The sequence below is a fragment of the Rhinopithecus roxellana genome, chromosome 4 (assembly GCF_007565055.1).
Source record: "Rhinopithecus roxellana isolate Shanxi Qingling chromosome 4, ASM756505v1, whole genome shotgun sequence".
NCBI classification, from domain to species: Eukaryota; Metazoa; Chordata; class Mammalia; order Primates; family Cercopithecidae; genus Rhinopithecus; species Rhinopithecus roxellana.
In genome coordinates, this window is record NC_044552.1 from 176,782,372 (window position 1) to 176,803,580 (window position 21,209).

Here is a 21,209-nt window from a genome sequence, read left to right on the forward strand (position 1 = left end):
AGCTGGGATTAGAGGCATGCACCACCACACCTGACTAATTTTTTGTATTTTTAGGAGAAACAGGGTCTCATCATGTTGGCCAGGCTGGTTTCAAACTTCTGACCTCAAATGATATGCCCTCCTTGGCCTCCTAAAGTGCTGGGATTACAGGCGTGAACCACCGTGTCCAGCCTAGATATTAACTCTCGATGGCAGGGGTATTTTTCTCCCTATATGCAAGCAATTCCCACCAGCATCATAGAGATTCAGGAAAAGCCGAGTCTGTGTAGCAGGAGAAGAGGCATGGCCTTTGAGGCAGGGCCAATAAGTTGTCCATCCTGGTTCCACCACTACCCAACCTCAACCTTGGATAGGTAACTCTATGTCTGAGCCCCAGAAAGGTTGTAAAATAAAAACGTCACAGCTTCTCTACATGGTTATTATGAGAACTAAATTGGCTAGTAAAGCCCCTGACTTAAAATAGATACCCCCAATGTTAATCTCCCACTCCCATTTCCCAATCTAACTCATGCAATCTGGTGGAATTCTTCTGGATCCCCAAATGCTAGTAAATGAAATCATAGGCGTTTTTAACACTGAGTGTTTATCTAAAGCTGACACTTTTGAGATCGTTCTTGCAAGTGATGCATTCTCACTATATCATCAAAGCATAAAATATTCACAAACTGATCAAATCTCAAAGACATGAGGAATCTGTAAAATTGGGAATTGTGTCCCATATCTTATGGCCACCTCTCTCAAGAGACACAGTGTTCAATGAAGAAGTGGTAAATGGCCTTGTGGGTGCCTATCTTGCCCGGTAGTCACATCTTTGAGGCAGGCACAGGTAACAAAGTGATGCTGATGTGAATGGATCAGTCTTTCAAGACACTTGACGATTTCGTAATCAGGAAGAGCAAGGCTGGTCAGGTTCAAGCCTAGCATCTGGGACACCACCTCCCTGAAGTCTGCCAGCTGCAATATCAAACAGAAACTCATTAACTGGGAGAACAAAACGTATCAACTACTGCTGAACCAAATGCAACAAACAAAACACCTGCAGAAAACCCAGGTTTGCATGAGGGAGGGAAATTACCTACCCTCTTCCTAGTTCTCTCACTTATAAAATACCAGATTCCAGATAAGTCCCACAGCTGCCAACCTTCAGAGATTTCACAATCACTTTTCTGATGAGCCAACTGATGTGGTATTGGCTACTAAGTCAAGAATCCAAGTTAAGTAACCATGAATGAGACCTAGACCTCACTGTCTTCATTTTCTCATCTTCAGGTTGGGATTAACCATACACCTACCTCGGAGGGCTGTTCTGAAATTCAGATCACATGAAATGGTGATTGTGTGTGTGCTCTGCGTACTAGGAAGGACTAAACAAATGTTGGTGGGGTTATGTCAATGGATGGTAAACATGCTTTCGGATTTTAGCTGGCTGATAACCTCTTACACTAAAAAAAATAATAATAATAACAAATAGCAAGAAAGTATAAGCTAATGAAAACAGGAAGACTTCTAAATTACTATCAAGTCACATCACACAGATTGCCATTTCACAAGCCATATTCCATGGGACTACTCTGGGACTTCTATTTCTCCATTGAAAGAAAAGTGGGGGGCTGGGGACAATGGTTGAAATATGCCTCATACCCCTTCAAATTCTCATAGGCTGGTTTCTGTGGTTCTAGGTTAATGCAAAAGCAGATAAATCAGGGCATCTGGCCAACACCTCATTAAAGGCACCCGCCATGTTAGAAAAGGGATGATCCAACCTGAGTACAGTTATATCCAAGAGAATGCCACCCAAACAGTCCCACCCCAGGCTCATTTGCTCTGCAACCTCCTTCCCTTGCAGAGTCCAATTTGGGAATGGTTTTAGTTGTTACAGTTTGAATTTTATGACACCTCAAAATTCTTATGTTGAAATCTAATGACCAATGTGAAGATATTAGGAGGTGGGGCCTTTGGCGGGTGATTAGATCATGAGGGTGGAGCCCTCATGAATAAGATTAGTGCCCTTATAAAAGAGGCCCCAGGGAGCTGCCTTGCTCCTTCCACCACGTGAGGACACAGCAAGAAGGGGCTGACTCTGAACCAGGAAGCTGTGCTCACCAGACACCTTGATCTTGGACTTCTCAGCCTCCAGAACTGTGAGAAAGAGATTTCTGTTATTTATAACCTACCCAGTAGATAGTACTTTGTTACAGCAGCCTGAAAGGACTAAGATACCAACCTAGTCTCCCTGATGAAAAAGTTTCTCTCAGACTTCCACCCTTTCCAATGTGGCCAAAGCTATTCATTCTGAAGAAGTTTCTTTTCTGAGAACACTCATTGTGTCGTTTGGCTTTCCCCATCTCTGCCTGACACATGAACCAAAACAGAGGCAGCCAAAGCAGGGGGAAAAAAACCTAGGATCAGAGTCCACTCTATGCCCTTTTGAGCTTCAAAAGGAGAAACAGACAAAAGCCAAAAGCAATGGAGGTCAAGCTGCCCGGTGCATGTTTCTTTATGCCTGACCTCCTGATGGACTCACTAGATAAAATGCTCCTCCTTGTAGCCAACAAGCAAATGAGTACTTTTTTATGGCTTACATCTGTGCCTGGTCGGCCATCAAGTCTGGGTGCCACTGTTTGAGATTTGGAGCTGTTTTCTGCGACTGATCTCTGCTACAGATAAGGCTTGCCTCCTGAGGCCAAAGCCCTGGTTAACGTTAAGAGCTCTGTGATGATGCAAACTTCGGAGGTGATCACCTAACATAACAGAAAGCTCCCCAGAACCAGAACCTGTTTTTTCACCAAAACTCTTCCGCTGCTTGAATAAGAATGTCTTTTCCTTTCCTACAATTTGTGCCATGAAAATGTGAACAATTTTTCTTAGCAGGGTGAATCATAATGGTTACTTGAATGCCAAAAGATGCTGGAGGGGCAGGTGGATATGTTGAAAAGATATAGAAAGCTTTGTAAATTGCTTTTGAATAAGTATGTGACTAGCTCTCGCTTCAGGAGCACATGTGTTAACATTGGAACAATACAGAGAAGATTAGCACAGCCCTCATGAAATGATGACATACAAATTCATGAAACAGTCCATAGTTTTTAAAAAAGAAATGCATGAATAATTGTTAATATCCAGCTCTTGAATTGTCCTGTCATTTCCTAAACAAGGTTTCATCACCAGATTTAAACCCACCTGCTTTTCTCTCTTTTCTGCTTCTTCCAAAGATTTTTTTAGTGTCTTCATTTCACTGGTTACCACTTCTATTATGTTTCTGGCCCTTTCTTTATTCTCCTTAGCCTCATGTTCTGTGGTATCCAGTTCTGACTTGACAGACATGAGCTTTTTCTCAGCTTTCTCCTTCATCTTCTCCAGCTGGTCTCTGGATTTGTTTAGATCTTCAATGGCTTTAGTTTGTTCCAAAGTTTTAATCTAGGAAGTCAAGAGAATGCTGATAACTCCTTTTGTATTTATTTAGGAAAACTGTATAAACATGACATATCAGAAGTCAATGGAATTCGCTTCATACCGTTTTTATAAATAAAGAATTGAGTTCATCTCAAACAGTTACAGATTTTGCTAAGCATATGTGCTGGACAAACATGTCTTAAGACAGTTACAGCTAAAAACAACATATTAGAGTACACTTATTTGAAAAATCAATGAGATAAAACTGTAGACAGCATAATTCTGGGGTCAGATTTTAAAATTAAGCCTGCTGGTATACGCATACACACTCTATGAGCTCCATAAGCAAAAGCAGCTTCAACTTTCTGCCCTGACCAATGGGACATTGCTGGTATATAAACATTAGGGAGAGCGAAATGTCCCCTCTTCTAATGCTCTATCCTGTGAGAGCTCCACCTCAAATCCACCTCAGCAAGTCTTCACAACTGCTGTGAGGAAAATATAGATGGGCAGTTTTTCAGAAGCGTTTCTAACTTTACCAGTGAGTCTGGGAGGTGAACAGCTGCAACTGTGAGGAGGAGTGGTGTCTTCCTCTGAGAAGCTGTCCTAAGATCTTAAAGCCAAAACACACAGTATGCTGGAGGGTGAGGCACATTCTCTGTATTACCTTATTATTTAAGATTAGGCCAGAGTTGCTTACAAAAAGAATTTAAGGCCAGGCGTGGTGGCCTCATGCCTGTTATACCAGCACTTTGGGGGCCGAGGCGGCCAGGTTACCTGAGGTCAGGAGTTCAAGATCAGCCTGGCCAACATGGTGAAACCCCATCTCTACTAAAAAATAAATAAATAAATAAAATACAAAAATTAGCCAGGCATGGTGGCAGCACCTGTAATCCCAGCTACTCAGGAGGTTGAGGCAGGAGGATTGCTTGAACCCAGGAGGCGGAGGTTGCAGTGAGTCAAGATCGTGCAATTGCACTCCAGTCTGGGCAACAGAGTGAGACTCAGTCTCAAAAAAAAAAGAATGAAATTCTGACACATACTACAACATGGATGAGCCTTGAAAACACGCTAAGTGAAATAAGCCAGACACGAAAGGGCTAATGTTGTATAACTCCACTTAGATGAAGTACAGAGAATAGGCTAATTCATAGAAATTGTATAGAAGATAGAAGTCACCAGGAGCTGGGGAAGAGGAGAAATGAGAGCTATTATCTGATGGGCACAAAGTTTCAGTTTGAGACTATGGAAAAAATTCTGGAAGTTGATAGTGATAATGGTTGTACAACATTGTAAAAGTACTTAATACCACTGAATTGTGTACTTAGTAATGTTAAAGTGATATATATTATGTTATTTTTATTTTAGCACAATAAAAAAAGAATTTGAAGCAACTTCACACAGACACAAATGTTTTGACTAATCATTAAAAACAATACAAATGAGCTACAATTTAGTATCCACTAGGTTGGCTAAAATAAAAAAGACAGACAATCACAAGTGTTAGCAAGGATGTGAGGAAACTAGAACTCTCATACACTACTGGTGGGAATGTAAAATGGTGTGGCTACTGTGGAAAATAGATTGCCAGTTTTTAAAATATTAAACATAGAATTACCACACGACCCAGCAATTCCATTCCTAGGCGTATGGGCAACAGAACTGAAAACTTATGCCCACACACAAACTGTACACAAATGTTCATAGAATCACCAAAAAGTAGAAACAACCCAAATGCCATCAGCTGGTGAATGGAAAAACAAAATGTAGTATAGCCATACAATGGACTATCATTCAGCAGTAAAAAAGAATAGAGTACTGTGACATGCTACCACATGGGTAAACCTTGAAAACATCATGCTAAGGGAAAGAAGCCAATTGCAAAACAGAACACATATTCTATTATCCCATTTATATGAAAGATCCAGAAAAGGCCAGGGGTTAGTGGGAGGGCAGAATGGTAGGAGCAACCATTTATGGGTACAGGGTTTCTCTTGGAGGTGATGAAAATGTTCTGAAACATGATAGTGGTGCCATTTGCTGTATGCACATATACTAAAAATCACTAAATTGTACACTTTTTTGAGACAGGGTCTTGCTCTGTCACCCAGGCTGGAGTGCAGTGGCACAATCTCAGCTGACTGCAGCCTCTGCTTTCTGGTTTTGAGCAATTCTTGTGCCACAGCTTCCCCAGTAGCTGGGATTACAGGTGTGCGCTACCATGCCCAGCTAATTTTTGTATTTTTAGTAGAGACATGATTTTGCCATGCTGGCCAGGCTGGTCTTGAACCCCTGGCCTCAAGTGATCCTCTCACCTTAGCCTCCCAAACTTTTGGGAATACAGGTGTCAGCCACTGCACCGGGCCTAAATTGTACACTTTTAAAAAGGGAATTTTATGATATATCAATTGTATCTTGATAAAGCTGTTATTTGAAAGTGCATTTACAAGGAAGCTCTTTAAAAGGATCAAAATAAATTAACTTGAAATAAATAAATAAACATATCAGTAAGGAATGAATAGACAAAGAGCAAACAAAGACCAGTACAGCTCTGAATTTAGTTCTGCGCTTCCTGGCAATTGAGATAAAGTGTTCAGGTATATTCTCAAAGAAAAAGCATTATTTCGTGTTTTCGTTTTGTGGTTAAATCATTTTAAAAAAATGTAAGAAAGTAACAGAATAAAAGATACCAAATAATAAGTATTTGCTGTCTTCTTCCTTCCCTCCTGACCCTTCTTTCCTAAGAAGAAAAGATGTTTTATTGATGCATCTACTTTTTTTTTTTTTTTTTTTTTTTTTTTTGAGACGGAGTCTCCCTCTGTTGCCCAGGCTGGAGTGCAGTGGCACGATCTCCGCTCACTGCAAGCTCCGCCACCTCCCGGGTTAACGCCATTCTCCTGCCTTAGCCTCCCTAGAAGCTAGGACTACAGGCGCCCACCACCACGCCCAGCTAAGTTTTGTATTTTCAGTAGAGACGGGGTTTCACCATGTTCGCCAGGATGGTCTACGATCTCCTGACCTTGTGATCCACCTGCCTCGGCCTCCCAAAGTGCTGGGATTACAGGCGTGAGCCACCGCGCCCAGCACATCTACTTTTATCTAATTGCTTCTAGTGTAGAATTTGGGTAAAGGGGGAGATTGTCAGGAAGGAAGCAAGCCAGGGAGGCTAAATTGACCTACATGGTAAAGAGCTGAGAGAGAAGTAGGGAGAAAGATGAAGAATTCTGTGCTAACTAGGCTGCGGGAAAGCCTTCTTGAAGAAATCTAGAATCATGCAAGAGGGAACTGTGAGAAGGCATTGGTGTTGTGCAGCAATGTAATGAGAGAGAAAGGGGAATGAGAACGTTGCTGCCCCTGATGAATGAAATCTCTTTGTGTTTTTTTACTGATGATAATAAAACTAACAACTGTCATTTAGTTGCTCAACTCCTGATTATGTATTGCTAAAGGGCTTTGAGATGACTGTGACTTACGTTGGTGACATTTGGAGACTACTGTCACAGATTGAAATCTCTCCCTAGGGTTGGGCTTAGAGTGCATCTTCACTGTGGCTGAGTATCTGAATCATGGCACAAGTTAGCCTGTTCTACATTCTGAAGGTTCTCACTATCCCACTAGAAAGTCTGAGGAATAGGGAGCAACTGTTCTAAGACTAGGACATGATCTAGAGGAGATGTGACTGCTTGGGATATAGATGTCCAGATGGAAAAAAAAAAAATCAGATTTATTTATACCATTTTGTGTGACATCACTAAATTGAGGAATCTTGAGTCAAATACCTGCTGAACTCATAAACCAGAAACCAGTTTTGGCCAGGCGCGGTGGCTCACACCTGTAATCCCAGCACTTTGGGAGGCCGAGGCGGGTGGATCACGAGGTCAGGAGTTCGAGACCAGCCTGGCCAAGATAGTGAAACCCCGTCTCTACTAAAAATGCAAAAATTAGCCAGGCGTGGTGGTGGGCACCTGTAATCCCAGCTACTCTGGAGGCTGAGGCAGGAGAATCACTTGAACCCAGGAGGCGGAGGTTGCAGTGAGCAGAGACCACACCATTGCACTCCAGCCTGGGTGACAGAGTGACACTCCATCTCAAAAAAAAAAAAAAAAAACAGTTTTGACCTACTATAACCCATAGAACTTCTTAAGGCACAACACTTCTTTTGCTATAGTCTGAATGTTTGCGTCCTCCTAAATTCATATGTTGAAATTCTAACCACCACAGTGATGATATTAAGAAGTGGGACCTCTTCTTAATATCAACTTAATATCTTCTTAATAATAACATGGGAAGGTGATCAGGTTATGAAGGCAGAGCCATCACGAATGAGATTAGTGCTCTTATAGAAGAGGGTCCAGAGAGCTGCCTCACCCCTTCCATCATGTGAAGACACAGCAAGAAGGCATCATCTATGAACAAGGAAGCATGCTCTCCCCAGACATCAAATCTGCTGGCACCTTGATTTTTAGCCTCCCAGCCTCTAGAACTGTAAGAAATTTCTGTTGTGTATAAGCCACCCCGTTTATGGTATTTTGTTATAGCAGCCTTAATAGACTAAGATAACTTTATTTCTTTTTTTTTTTTTTCAGATGGGGTTTCACTCTTGTCACCCAGACTGGAATGCAGTGGCACAGTCTCAGCTCACTGCAACCTCCGCCTCCCGGGTTCAAGTGATCCTCCTGCCTCAGCCTCCAGAGTAGCTGGGACTACAGGCGCATGCCACCACTCCCGGCTAATTTTTGTATTTTTAGTAGAGACGGGGTTTCACCATGTTGGCCAAGATGTTCTCAATCTCCTGACCTTGTGATCTGCCCGCCTCAACCTCCCATAGTGCTGAGAGACTAAGACACCTTTCTAGACAGAGAGGAGGTCGATGGCAGACATTCTCAGACAGGTTTGTAGCTATTGACCTGGCTCCATCCAAAGGAGATTAAATCCCTTGGAAATTGGCAGCTTCTATGAAACTTACAATCAAGAAGGCATAAGAACAACTGCTGCAGCTTCAGAACTATGCAGAAAATAAAATGTCAACAGCTGGGAGAAAAAATTCTAAGTGAGCAACAGAGCCAATGAAACATATCACCAGTAGAGCAGACACCTGAGACAGGAAAATAGCACCCACTAAGTGCAGGTCTACAGGGGCCGACCTTGCAGACCGTTTATGGTTCCCAAGTTATCAAAACGCTTATTTGATTATGAACTGCATAGTAGATACCAATACATCAGAGCATTGTCTCAATGTTAATGCCTACGTGTGCTGATTGTATTGTGGTCATGTAAAAGAATGCCCTTGTTCTTAAGTGATACGTGGGAAAATATTTGGGGGGTGAAGTGTCATGATGTTTGCTACTTACTCGCACAGGCTTTGGCAAAAATAAAACATCTATCTCTCTCCGGGCAAAATATAGTAATCAGTAAAATATTAACAATCTATGTGAAGGGTAAAAGAGTATCTATTATACTATTCCTGCCATTTTCTACAGATTAGAAAGTTTTCAAAACAATTGAATATTTTCAAAACAAGAAGTTGGGAAAGGGAAAGTATTGATCATGGATCCTACTAGTAGAATTTTTTAAATATATATATATATACATATTTATAAGTTACATAAGCATATTGCTCAAAATAATATATTCTGTAGACCACTAAACATTTTACAAAATGGGGACATTACATTGATTAAGTAAATATCAATTTTTAAAACAAAGTGATCTCCCTTTAAAACAAAGAAATTCCTTTCACATACAAACTATCTCACTGCTACAAAGAAAATATGTGGCAAATGGCAAATTGCTGGGATTGGTATGTTGAATTTTAAACCTTGTATCTATAAAAGGACAGATACATTCAGCCTATCTGTTCAGATTGGGAAAACATTTACAGTGGGCTATCTACCAAAGATGATGGAACACAGCTTGGAGGTCTAGAAACTCATGAATCAAGTCCTAATGAGAAGAAGTTGTTGCCAAGAATCTCTAAAAAATATGAGACTTTATCAGAATCCTCAGGGCTGCCTGAATCTTTATTCCCAGGAAGCAAGAACAAGTAATGTCGCTCTGAGCCAAGCCACCAGGGCAGAACAGGGAGCCAACGGTGGTGAAGAAAGGCCTCAAACCCAACAACAGATTCCTGAGAGTGGAGTGGGACTAAGTTGGTTTCTTAATCTTCCTAAGGGAACTCCTCAGACCCAGCTCAGAGTTCAGCAAGAGACTGTGCCCCTAATTTTCTTCCAGTGGGACACAACTGGTCATAAACAAGATTGATGTGCTGTTCAGACTCTAGCAAAGGCAGAGAAGGTTCCAAGTGTGCTTCGCTGTGATAAACACTGTATCTATTGTCTGCTTCCTTAAAGAAAAGAATTTTAAAATCCGGTGAACAATTATCTCATGTTATAAGGGTCAAAGGCCCAGAAAGGGAAGATGACTAAATTTAATTTTTGATGTGTTGGCTTCCTGAGAGGATCTGAATTCTCCAGCTGGAAGGTTTCAGGAAGCTGCATTGAAAACACCATCCAGTAGGAGCCAGGAAGTGAGCACAGGCTCTCTGAATGGGATAGGACAGCGAAGTGGGAGAGTCTTTTGATGGCCCAAATAGATACTGTGTCCCTCTTTGAAAAGGACACAAAAATTTAACTAAGTAGAAAACATTATCAAGATAGCTAACTAAAGGCAACCAACACTGATCTCTACCACAAAGACGGACCAAAACAACAAATAACCACACAACAAACAGTATCTAGGGAGGAACACTGGAATTCCGCAAGAAGTGACAAAGACCTTCTGAGATGCAAAAACTCAGGAGGGCAGCATAGAAAGGAAAACAAAGCATGTGTCACCAGAGGCCCAAGGACCAGCCTGCCAAGCATCTCCATCCCCAGCAAAGCCACACCACAGCCTCCACAAAACACCACACCCTGAAGTAGTCACAGATACTGCTAACACTGATTACAGCTAAAGAAATCATACAGAGACTACACAACTATACCCTCCGAGAACCAAAGCCAAAACACTCTACCCAATCAACAATACAGTCCATATTTACAGGAAAAAGTCTTTCCCTACCAAAGCTGCTTCATAAAATTGGAAGAACTGCTTGTTTCAACAGATGTACAGATATAAACATAGGGACACAAGACACATGAAAAAAGCAAGTACACCTCCACAGGAACACAATAAAACTTCAGTAACAAATCCCAAAGAAAAGGGCCTCTATGAAATGCTTGACAAAGAATTCAAATAATGATCTTAAGGAAACTCAATGAAATAAAAGAGAACACAGATAATTCAGTGATCTGAATAAGAAAGTCAGCAAAGAGATAAATATAAAAAAAAGAACCAAGGTTAAATCTTGGAACTGAAGAATTCAATTAATAAAATTAAAAACATTATTGAGAGCTTCAACAATAGACTAGATCATGCTGAAGAAATAATTTCTAAACCTGAAAACAGGTCTCTTGAAATAACCCAGCCAAAAAAAGAAAAAAATAATGAAGAAACTCTATGTGGCATAGGAGCACCATTAAGTGAACAAATATTTGCATTATTGGAAGTTACAGAAGAAAAAGAGATGGAAAATGCATTAAAAGCCTGTTTAATGAAATACTAGTTGAAAATGTCCCGAATCTTGTGAGAGATATGGACAGACAGAGACAGGAAGCTCAAAGATCCCCAAATAGATTCAGCCTAAAAAGGTCCTCTTTCAGGAATATTAAAGTCTAAAAGTCAAAAGTCAAAGACTAAAAGAGAATTCTAAAAACAGCAAAAGAAAAGCATAAAGTCACATATAAGTGAAATTTCCATCAGATTAACAGTGGATTTCTCAAGAGAAATGTTACAGGTTAGGAGAAAATGGGAGTCAAGTGCTAAAAGGAAAAAAAAAATGCCTATCAACAATACACAGCCACTATGCTTCAAACAAGAAAGAGAAACAAGTTTTTCCCAGACAAGCACAAACTGAGGGAACTCATCACCATTAGACAAGTCCAAGAAGAAATGTTTAAGAGTCCTACACCTAGAAGCAAAAAGATTATATTTACCAGAATGAAAACACATGAAAGTTAAAACTCACTATTAAAGCAGATACACAAATGGGAAAGAGAAAGTCATCAAATGTTATCACTACAAAAATCACCAAACTGCAAACTGCAAAGATAAACAATGAGAGGAAAAAAGGAATAAACAATACATGAAAAAAACAGAAAACAATTACCAAAATGAAAGGCCTAAGTCTTCACTTATAAATAGCAACCTTGAATGTAAATGGTTTAAATTCCTCAATTAAAAAATATAGACTGAAAATACATTTATGTTCAAGGTCAACCCCTGTAGACCCACTTAGTAGGGGGCATTTTTCTGTCTCAAGTACCTGCTCTACTGATGCCATCGCAAACAAACAACAAAATGGTAATAACAAGTTCTTACTTATCAGTAATAACATTGAATGTAAATGGTCTAAGCTCTCCAATTAGTGGCTAAATGGATTTTGTTAAAAACTCAACTATATGCTGCCTATAAGAAATTCACTTCACCTGTAAAGACACACATAGACGGAATGTGAAGAGATGGAAAAAGATAATTTAAGCAAACAAAAGCCAAAATCAAGCAGAACTAGCTATACTTACAGAAAACAAGCTAGATTTTAAGTAAGCAAAAGATGAAAATGGTGATTATATAATGATAAAAAGAACAATTCAACAAGAGGATGTAACACTTGTAAATATATACGTATCCAACACATCCAGATACATAAAGCAAATATTGTTAGAGATAACGAGAGATAAATTCCATTATAAAAATAGTTGAGGTCTTCAACACCTCACACTTGGTATTGGACAGATCCTGTAGACAGAAAATCAACAAAGTAGCCTTGGACATAAACTATACTATGGAACAATTTTACCTAACAAACATTTACAGAATATTTCATTCAACTACTGCAGAATACATGCTCTTTTCATCAGCACATGGAACATTCTCCAGAATAAACCATACGTTAGACCACAAAACAAGTCTCAACAAATTTTTTAAAAATAGAAATCATATCAACTATCTTTTAAGACCACAGTGGACTAAAACGAGAAATCAATCACAAGAGAAACTTTGGAAATATACAGATACATGAAAATTAAACAACATGCACCTGAATGACAAATGTGGTCAAGGAAGAAATTAAGAAGAAAATCCAAAAAATTTTTGAAACAAATGAAAATAGAAGCACAACATATTAAAAAACGGTGAAATACGGCAAAAGCAATACTAAGAGAAAAGTTTATAGCAATAAATGCCTACATCAAAAAGATAAAAAGGTTTTTTGTTTTAAAATGGTGGCATAGGCCAGACGCAGTGACTTACGCCTGTAATCCCAACAACTTGGGCAGCACAGGTGAGTGGATCACCTGAGGCCAGGAGTTCGAGACCATGCTGGCCAAAATGCTGAAACCCCATCTCTACTAAAAATACAGAAGTTAGCCGGGGGTGATGGCACATGCCTGTAATCCCAGCTACTTGAGAGGCTAAGGCAGGAGAATCACTTGAACCCAGGAGGCAGAGGTTGCAGTGAGCCGAGATCACGCCATTGCACTCCCACCTGGGCAACAGAGTGAGACTCTGTCTCAAAAAAACAAACAAACAAAAAAAAAACTGCAGCATAGAAGCAAGTTGGTGGCACTGCTCCCCCAAACCCCAAGATACACAAAAACAAAAACAAATATACAGCACCAAGATTATCACCAGCAATAGCCCAGAACTCAAATATAAGGATGAGACAGTTCCTGGAGCCAGAGAGAAGTGAAAAATCTCTAAGCAGAGAGTAAGAAAATCAGACTTCCATAGCCACAATGCCTCTCCCCACAGTCTTCCCAGCACCACAAGGACAGAAAACCTTCCCAGACTCATGGTTTCTACAATGGAAAAAGTAAGATCGAGGTGAACAACCAACTTCCCCAACATCTTAAGTTCCCTAGTAAAAGGCCAGTTCCTGCCTCAACCCACAGAAAGCATCTACTTTGAGTACCTGAAGAGAAAAATATATCTGAGGACAGCCAGAGACAAACAGGGGAGATAGCTCTTTAACTTGACCAAAGGAAATGCCAAAACAGAGTGGCATCTTGTTCAGCAGGACCACACTGTAGGACGTATGTTCCATACATCTCCTGGGCACGAACTCTAGCTAGCCTCCCACACTGCCAGAATATCCCCTTTGGGACATTTCCCATTTGGGACAGGCAATGCTCCAATCATTTACTGAAGCTGAGGCAAACACAGGCTTGAGGCATCATCAATCTATGTATCAATACTATTCTACCATAATAACGCATGAAATCCTGTCATTCACAGCAACATGGATGAGTCTAGAGGACTTTATGTAAAGCGAAATAAGCCAGGCACAGAAAGAGAAATACCACATATTCTCACTCATATGTAAAAGCTAAAAAAGTTGAGTGCATAGATGCAGAGAGTAGAATTGTGGTTACCAGAGGCTGGGAAGGGTGGGGCAGGGTTTAGGAAAAGGTTGATTAATGGATACAGAATTACAGCTGGATAAAAGGAATACGTTTTAGCATTCTAAAGCACTATAGGGTGATTCTAGTTAACAATTTATTGTACATTTTCAAATAGCTAGAAGATTTTGAATGTTTCCAACAAAAATAAATGATAAATATTTGAGGTGATGGATACACTAATTACCTTGATTTCTTCATTATACATTGTATACATGCATCAAAATATCACTCTGTATCCCAAAAATATGTACAATTGTTATGTGCCAACTAAAAATGAAAGAAAAACGTGTAACTAAGCAAGAATGTAGCAGAAATCAAAGATGGATGTTCAGCTTCGCAGTCTGGGCTCACTCCATCTCCTTCCCTACCACAGGAGTGTGTGTCAAAATCAGGGTAATTAGCTGTATTCATCGCCTCAAACATTTACCATTTCTTTGTGTTGGAAACATTCAAAATCCTCTTTTCTAGCTATTTGAAGATACACAATAAAGTATTGTTAACTATAGCCATCCTATACTGTTATAGAACAGCTGTAATTTTGTAGCCGTTAACCAAGGAACTTTTCTCAGTTCCTAATAAGGACACACCCTTCCATTCCTTCACCATCTGACCCCTAGGAGCATGCCTCTTGCTGGAGATCTGCTTGCTGTATACGTTCAGAAGTGGGAAGAGCTCAAAGCAGTCCCAGAAATCCAGTGGATCTACATCATCAGAGCTGAGTATGAAATGGGAGCTTAGGGGAAAAAAATTAAGGAAGGCTATACTCATTGGGTTGGAGAAAGTTCTGGAGTGGGGAAGGAATGTGGGGAGGCTGTCTTGTCTGGGAGATATAAAGAGAGTTAGAAAGTTGGAGAGAACTTCACAGGTGGCTGAAGAACGTTAATCCCTTTTGGTGTTTCCTTGAAAGACGGCAATGAAGAGAATGAGCTTTCCACTAGTTTTTGGTTGTCTGACTGCTGATCTTTGGCCACAGCTCCCTACTAAGGTTGGGCCACATGATATAGGCTGATAGCTGATGACTCTCCACTAAATAGCTATTCTTACTTTCTTTCTTACTGTACAGAATAAAGACCCATTTCTCAGACTGACTTCACTTAAATGAGGTCCAGGGACTAAGTTACTAAGTTCTGGCCAATGGAGACATAAGAAGTGCTGTATCATTCCTGGAAAGCAGCACACAAAGTGTCCTTCCACTGTTCCTCCTTCCTGATGACTAGAGTGAAGCTGGAGCCCCAGCAGCTAGCTTGGCCTAGAAGATGGCATTGAGGACTAAAGCTATTGCTAGGATACTGAAGCAGAAGGTTCAAAACTGAGGTTGCCAGATGCTTCTTTCCAGTGAGAAGGGAATAAACGCCTCTCCTCTCTAAACCACTGATATTATGGGGTGTTTCAACATATTGAGCTAAAACTAATGATAACTGATACAGGCCATAAAGTACCTAGCATAATATGAATTATGCAAAGCATAATTCCTCCTCTGCCATTCTGCCACATGATTTCAGTACTTGGCATTTGCATTTGTGTATAAAGCTATGTCTGTGCCAATGAGTAGTTATCCTGGGCTAAAGAGAAAATGGTAAAGGCAGAGTTAACATATAAATGTGTTCATGCAAAGTGAAGGCCAAACTATGTCATGGCATAGGCACAAATCAAGTATCTGCAGTATTAAAATAAAACACATGGTACAATAACTCCTATACCCTTAGGGAAAATAAACTTTAGACATGCCAAACTCAAAAGAACTTGTATCATGAGCAGTTGGTACACCACACATTCTTATTAATGGATGTATTAGCTCATTTTCACATGCTATAAAGAAATACCTGGCTGGGCACGGTGGCTCATGCCTGTAATCCCAGCACTTTGGGAGGCCAAGGCGGGTGGATCACCTGAAGTCAGGAGTTCACAACCAGCCTGGCCAACATGGTGAAACCCCATCTCTACTAAAAATACAAAAAATTAGCCAGGCATGATGGTGCACACCTGTAATCCCAACTACTCAGGAGGCTGAGACAGGAGAATCTCTTGAACCTGGGAGGCAGAGGTTGCAGTGAGCCGAGATCGCACCATTGCACTCCAGCCTGAGTGACAGAGCAAAACTCCATCTTAAAAAAAAGAAAAAGAAAAAAGAAATACCCGAGACTGGGTAATTTATAACGGAAATAAATTTAATTGACTCACAGTTCTGCATCGCTGAGGAGACCTCAGGAAACTTACAATCATGGCGGAAGGGGAAGCAGGCATGTCTTACATAGTGGCAGGCAAGAGTGACAGCATGTGAAGAAGAAACTGTCAAACACTTATAAAACATCAAATCTCATGAGAACTCACTCACTATCATGAGAACAACATGGGGAAAACCGCTCCTGTGATCCAATCACCTCCCTCCCTCAACACATGGGCATTACAACGCAAGATGACATTTGGGTAGGGACACAGAGCCAAACCATATCAATGGTGATTTTAGTAAAATAATCTATCACATAGAATTAATATCCCTAATTTTTTAAATTCTATTTTATCCTTTGTTTTGATTTCTAAATTGATATGGATTTCATAATATTAAGAAATATAATAAGATTAAGAAATTTCTATATAGTTTTAAGTTTGTACACATGTAAATAATATTTTTTTTTTATTATACTTTAAGTTCTAGGGTACATGTGCATAACGTGCAGGTTTGTTACATATGTATACTTATGCCATGTTGGTGTGCTGCACCCATCAACTCATCAGCACCCATCAATTCATCATTTATATCTTGTATAACTCCCCAATGCAAGCCCTCCCTCCTCCCCCCTCCCCCCTCCCCATGATAGGCCCCAGTGCGTGATGTTCCCCTTCCCGAGTCCAAGTGATCTCATTGTTCAGTTCCCACCTATGAGTGAGAACATGCGGTGTTTGGTTTTCTGTTCTTGTGATAGTTTGCTAAGAATGATGGTTTCCAGCTGCATCCATGTCCCTACAAAGGACGCAAACTCATCCTTTTTTATGGCTGCATAGTATTCCATGGTGTATATGTGCCACATTTTCTTAATCCAGAATTGGAAAAAACTGCTTTAAAGTTCATATGGAACCAAAAAAGAGCCCGCATTGCCAAGACAATCCTAAGTCAAAAGGACAAAGCTGGAGGCGTCACGCTACCTGACTTCAAACTATACTACAAGGCTACAGTCACCAAAACAGCATGGTACTGGTACCAAAACAGAGATATAGACCAATGGAACAGAACAGAGTCCTCAGAAATAATACCACACATCTACAGCCATCTGATCTTTGACAAACCTGAGAGAAACAAGAAATGGGGAAAGGATTCCCTATTTAATAAATGGTGCTGGGAAAATTGGCTAGCCATAAGTAGAAAGCTGAAACTGGATCCTTTCCTTACCCCTTATACGAAGATTAATTCAAGATGGATTAGAGACTTAAATGTTAGACCTAATACCATAAAAACCCTAGAAGAAAATCTAGGTAGTACCATTCAGGACATAGGCATGGGCAAGGACTTCATGTCTAAAACACCAAAAGTAAATAATATTATAATAAAATTATTTTAACTCAACACAGGTAGAGAAATTCGTGAAAAAAACATTTTTCTTGCAAAAAGGATTTCTATAATACTTACGTTTGACTGCCAAATTAAAATGTAATAGTATCTGGAAAGGTCTACCTTTTCTTGGTCTAGAATTCAGGAGTAAATTTACAGCATGGGTCTTAAAACAGAAGATTTGTATAACCTAGGCATCAAGGTCTTCAATCATGGTTTTGAAACAGACATAGAAATGAGTACAGGCTGGGCGCGGTGTCACCCTTGTAATCCTAGCACTTCGGGAGGCCAAGGCAGGCGGATCACGAGGTCAGGAGATCGAGACCATCCTGGCTAACGTGGTGAAACCCCGTCTCTACTAAAAATACAAAAAATACAAAAAATTAGCCGGGCGTGGTGACGGGCGCCTGTAGTCCCAGCTACTCAGGAGGCTGAGGCAGGAGAATGGCATGTACCCAAGAGGCGGAGCTTGCAGTGAGCTGAGATAGCGCCACTGCGCTCCAGCCTGGGCAAAAGAGTGAGACTCTGTCTCAAAAAGAAAGAAAGAAAGAAAGAAAGAAACAAGTACAAAAGCTTTCACCCAAATGTTCATAGCAGCCTTGTTCAGAATAGCCAAAAGTGGAAACAATCTAAATGCTCATCAAATGCTGAATGGACAACCAAAATGTGGTATATCCATACAATGAAATATTCTTCATCCATAAAAAGGAATTATGATGGTTAATTTTATGTATCAATTTGGCTGGGCAATCATACCCAGATATTTGGTCAAATATTTAAATGGATAGACTTTGCATAAAGCAGAGTGCCCTCCATAATGTGGGTAAGCTTCATTCAATTAGTTGAAGGCATAGCAGAACAAGACAATGAGCTTCCCTGAACACAAGGATAATCTGCCAGCCTTCATATTTTTACTACTGCATCAGCTCTACCTGGGTCTCCAGTCTGTCAGCCCATCCTGCTAGTCTCCATAATTGTGTGAGCCAATTCTTTAAAATAAATAAATCCATGTAGATAGATGATTGATTGATAGATGTAGATATTTATATTAGATATTTATATCTACATATATCTGTCTGCATACACACAAACACACATACACACACGCGCGCCCGCGCACACGCACACACACACACACACACCTCCTATTGCTTCTGTTTTTCTGGAGAACCCTGACCAATACAGGAATGAAGTACTGATCCATGGTACAACATGGGATGAACCTTGAAAATACTAAGTATACTCATACTAAGTAAAAGAAGTGATATGGTTTGGCTGTGTCACCACCCAAATCCCATCTTGAATTGTAGCTCCCATAATTCCCATATGTTGTGAGAGGGACCAGTTGGAGACAACTGGATCATGGGGGTGGTTTCCCCCATGCTTTTCTCATGATAGTGAATAAGTCTCACAAGATCTGATGGTTTTATAAGGGAAAACCCCTGCCACTTGGCTCTCATTCTCTCTTGCCACCACCATATAAGAAGTGCCTTTCACCTTCTGCCATGATTATGAGGCCTCCCCAGCCATGTGGAACTGTAAGTCCGTTACACCTCTTTCGTTTGGAAATTGTCCAGTCTCAGGTATGTCTTTATCAGCAGCAGGAAAACAGACTAATACAAAAAGCCAGAGACAAAGACCATGTATTACATGATTCCATTTATATACAATTTACAGAATGGACAAATTTATAAAGACAGAAAGATTACTGGTTACCAGAAGTGGAAGAAAGGGTAAATGAAGAATGATTGCGGATGGGTGTGGGATTTTGGGGAAGGATGTGGCAGGAGTGATGGAAAGTCCTGGAATTAGATAGTGGTGATGTTTGTACAACCTTGTCAATATACTAAAAACCATTCAATTATACACTTTAAAAAATAAACTTTATGGGATGTAAACATTTCTCATTGTTAAAAAACCATAGAAATGTAATTCAAATTATTATTTTATATTGTCCCTCTAAGAGTGGTAAAATTGTTAATTTAATAAGTGTAGTGGTTTGAGTAGTGCCTTCCCAAAAGCTGTGTCCACCTAGAACTTCAGAATGTGACCTTATTTAGACAAGGGCCTTTGCAGGTAATGAGTAAGGTAACAGTCTCATGATTAGATCATTTTGAATTAGGATGGGCCCTAACACCAACAATAAATGTCCTCATAAGAGACAGAAAAGGAGAGACACACATGGGGAGGCCATGTGAAAGGGAGGCAGAGATTGGAATTATGCAGCTATAAACCAAGGACTGTTAGCGGGATTGAGTATTGAGCCACTCAGTTTGTGGTAATTGGGTAGCCCTAAGAAATTAATACAGTAAAGCTATTTTTGCTAATGTCCAGAAATATTACTTTATGAATAGTGAAATTAATACAGGGACTAGCTTAGGCAATGTATAAGTGGGGAGAGTTGATATCAGTAGTCTGTCTTGGACATTGATATCAGAAGTCTGATATTTTGGATTCGTATCAAATACAAAATAAAAATCTATTCTGTATTTGATATCTCATAAATGCATGAAGTTGGCGTTTACTGTGTTAGCACATTAGAGAGAGCTCTATTCTCCACTGGAAGGCAGACTTAACATTCCTTTGAAATGTGTAAGGGCCTGAGTAATTCTTGAGTCAGTCAAACCAAGTCTCTCCTACACATTTCCTATATCTTTTTTTTTTTTTTTTTTTTTTTTTTTTTTGAGATGGAGTCTTGCTCTGTCGCCCAGGCTGGAGTGCAGTGGCTGGATCTCAGCTCACTGCAAGCTCCGCCTCCCGGGTTCACGCCATTCTCCTGCCTCAGCCTCCGGAGTAGCTGGGACTACAGGCGCCCACCACCACGCCCGGCTAGTTTTTTGTATTTTTAGTAGAGATGGGGTTTCACCGTGTTAGCCAGGATGGTCTCGATCTCCTGACCTCGTGATCCACCCGTCTCGGCCTCCCAAAGTGCTGGGATTACAGGCTTGAGCCACCGCGCCCGGCCACATTTCCTATATCTTATCTGTAAAAGTGTGTGGATCTGTCTATGCAAAATAAAGCAACCAAGTAAATACACAAGCCAACTTTATTTCCCACCTCTCTTCTCCTTTTCATCCAACTATCCCAGAAAGGTATTGCACTATCTTTGTTTTCATTTGTCTTTCATCCCTGAAATTTGGCTTATTCTCAAAACCCTCACCCACTACCACCATGATCTGTACATGCTTGAGTTACAGATTTTCCAAAACCAAATGTAGTGGTTACTCCTTCAGTCATTATCTCACTGCTGCACTTGGTACTGTTGACCACAGCCTCATTCTGCTGTCTCCCTATCTCTCTCTGTTTCTTCTCAGTCTCTTTCCTGACAATTTGATCCTCCAATGGCCCCCCAGGACCCAGAGGATAAGTCCAAACATCTTAGCGTGATACATAAGGCTCCATGTGTTCCGGCCCCCGTCCACTGCTCAGCTTCTTCCACTCCCTAACTCCCAGACATGGTCAAGGTGTCATCAGCAGCCGACCAGACCTCCTATTCACCTATTATTGCATTGACTGTCACTCATCCTCATCCTCTACTCCAACAACTGTTGTTTGATCAGAGGCAATGTTGTACCAAATACCATGACAGCACTAGGAAGTAATCTGCGTTTATAAAATCTTGGCAAAGACCGGAGACTGTTTGATTTTTCAGTCTGAGTTTGTGAAACACTGTACAGCTCTGAATTAGCCATATCCTTGTCTACATGCAACTGCCTCCCTATGGGTAAGAGAAATTCTTCAAAAGTGTTAGATCAGGTCTGCAAATTCTC

General features: G+C 40.4%; 1 protein-coding gene and 1 non-coding gene across 2 annotated transcripts in view; one reads left to right on the top strand and one right to left on the bottom strand.

Annotated features, from left to right (window-relative positions):
- Window positions 1-562: 562 nt before the first annotated feature.
- CCDC170 (coiled-coil domain containing 170) overlaps window positions 563-21,209 on the bottom strand; it is a 97,946-nt gene continuing 77,299 nt past the window's right edge. Inside the window, exons 9-10 of the mRNA XM_010383605.2 lie at window positions 3,181-3,417; window positions 563-954 (exon numbers count right to left, since the gene is read on the bottom strand). Of these exons, the coding sequence (XP_010381907.2) occupies window positions 754-954; window positions 3,181-3,417 (438 nt within the window). The 3' untranslated portion in view covers window positions 563-753. The remainder of the gene's footprint in view (window positions 955-3,180; window positions 3,418-21,209) is intronic.
- On the top strand, window positions 2,981-3,087 carry LOC115897114. Its single transcript, XR_004057058.1, has one exon. It is a non-coding gene; the product is annotated as a U6 spliceosomal RNA (small nuclear RNA).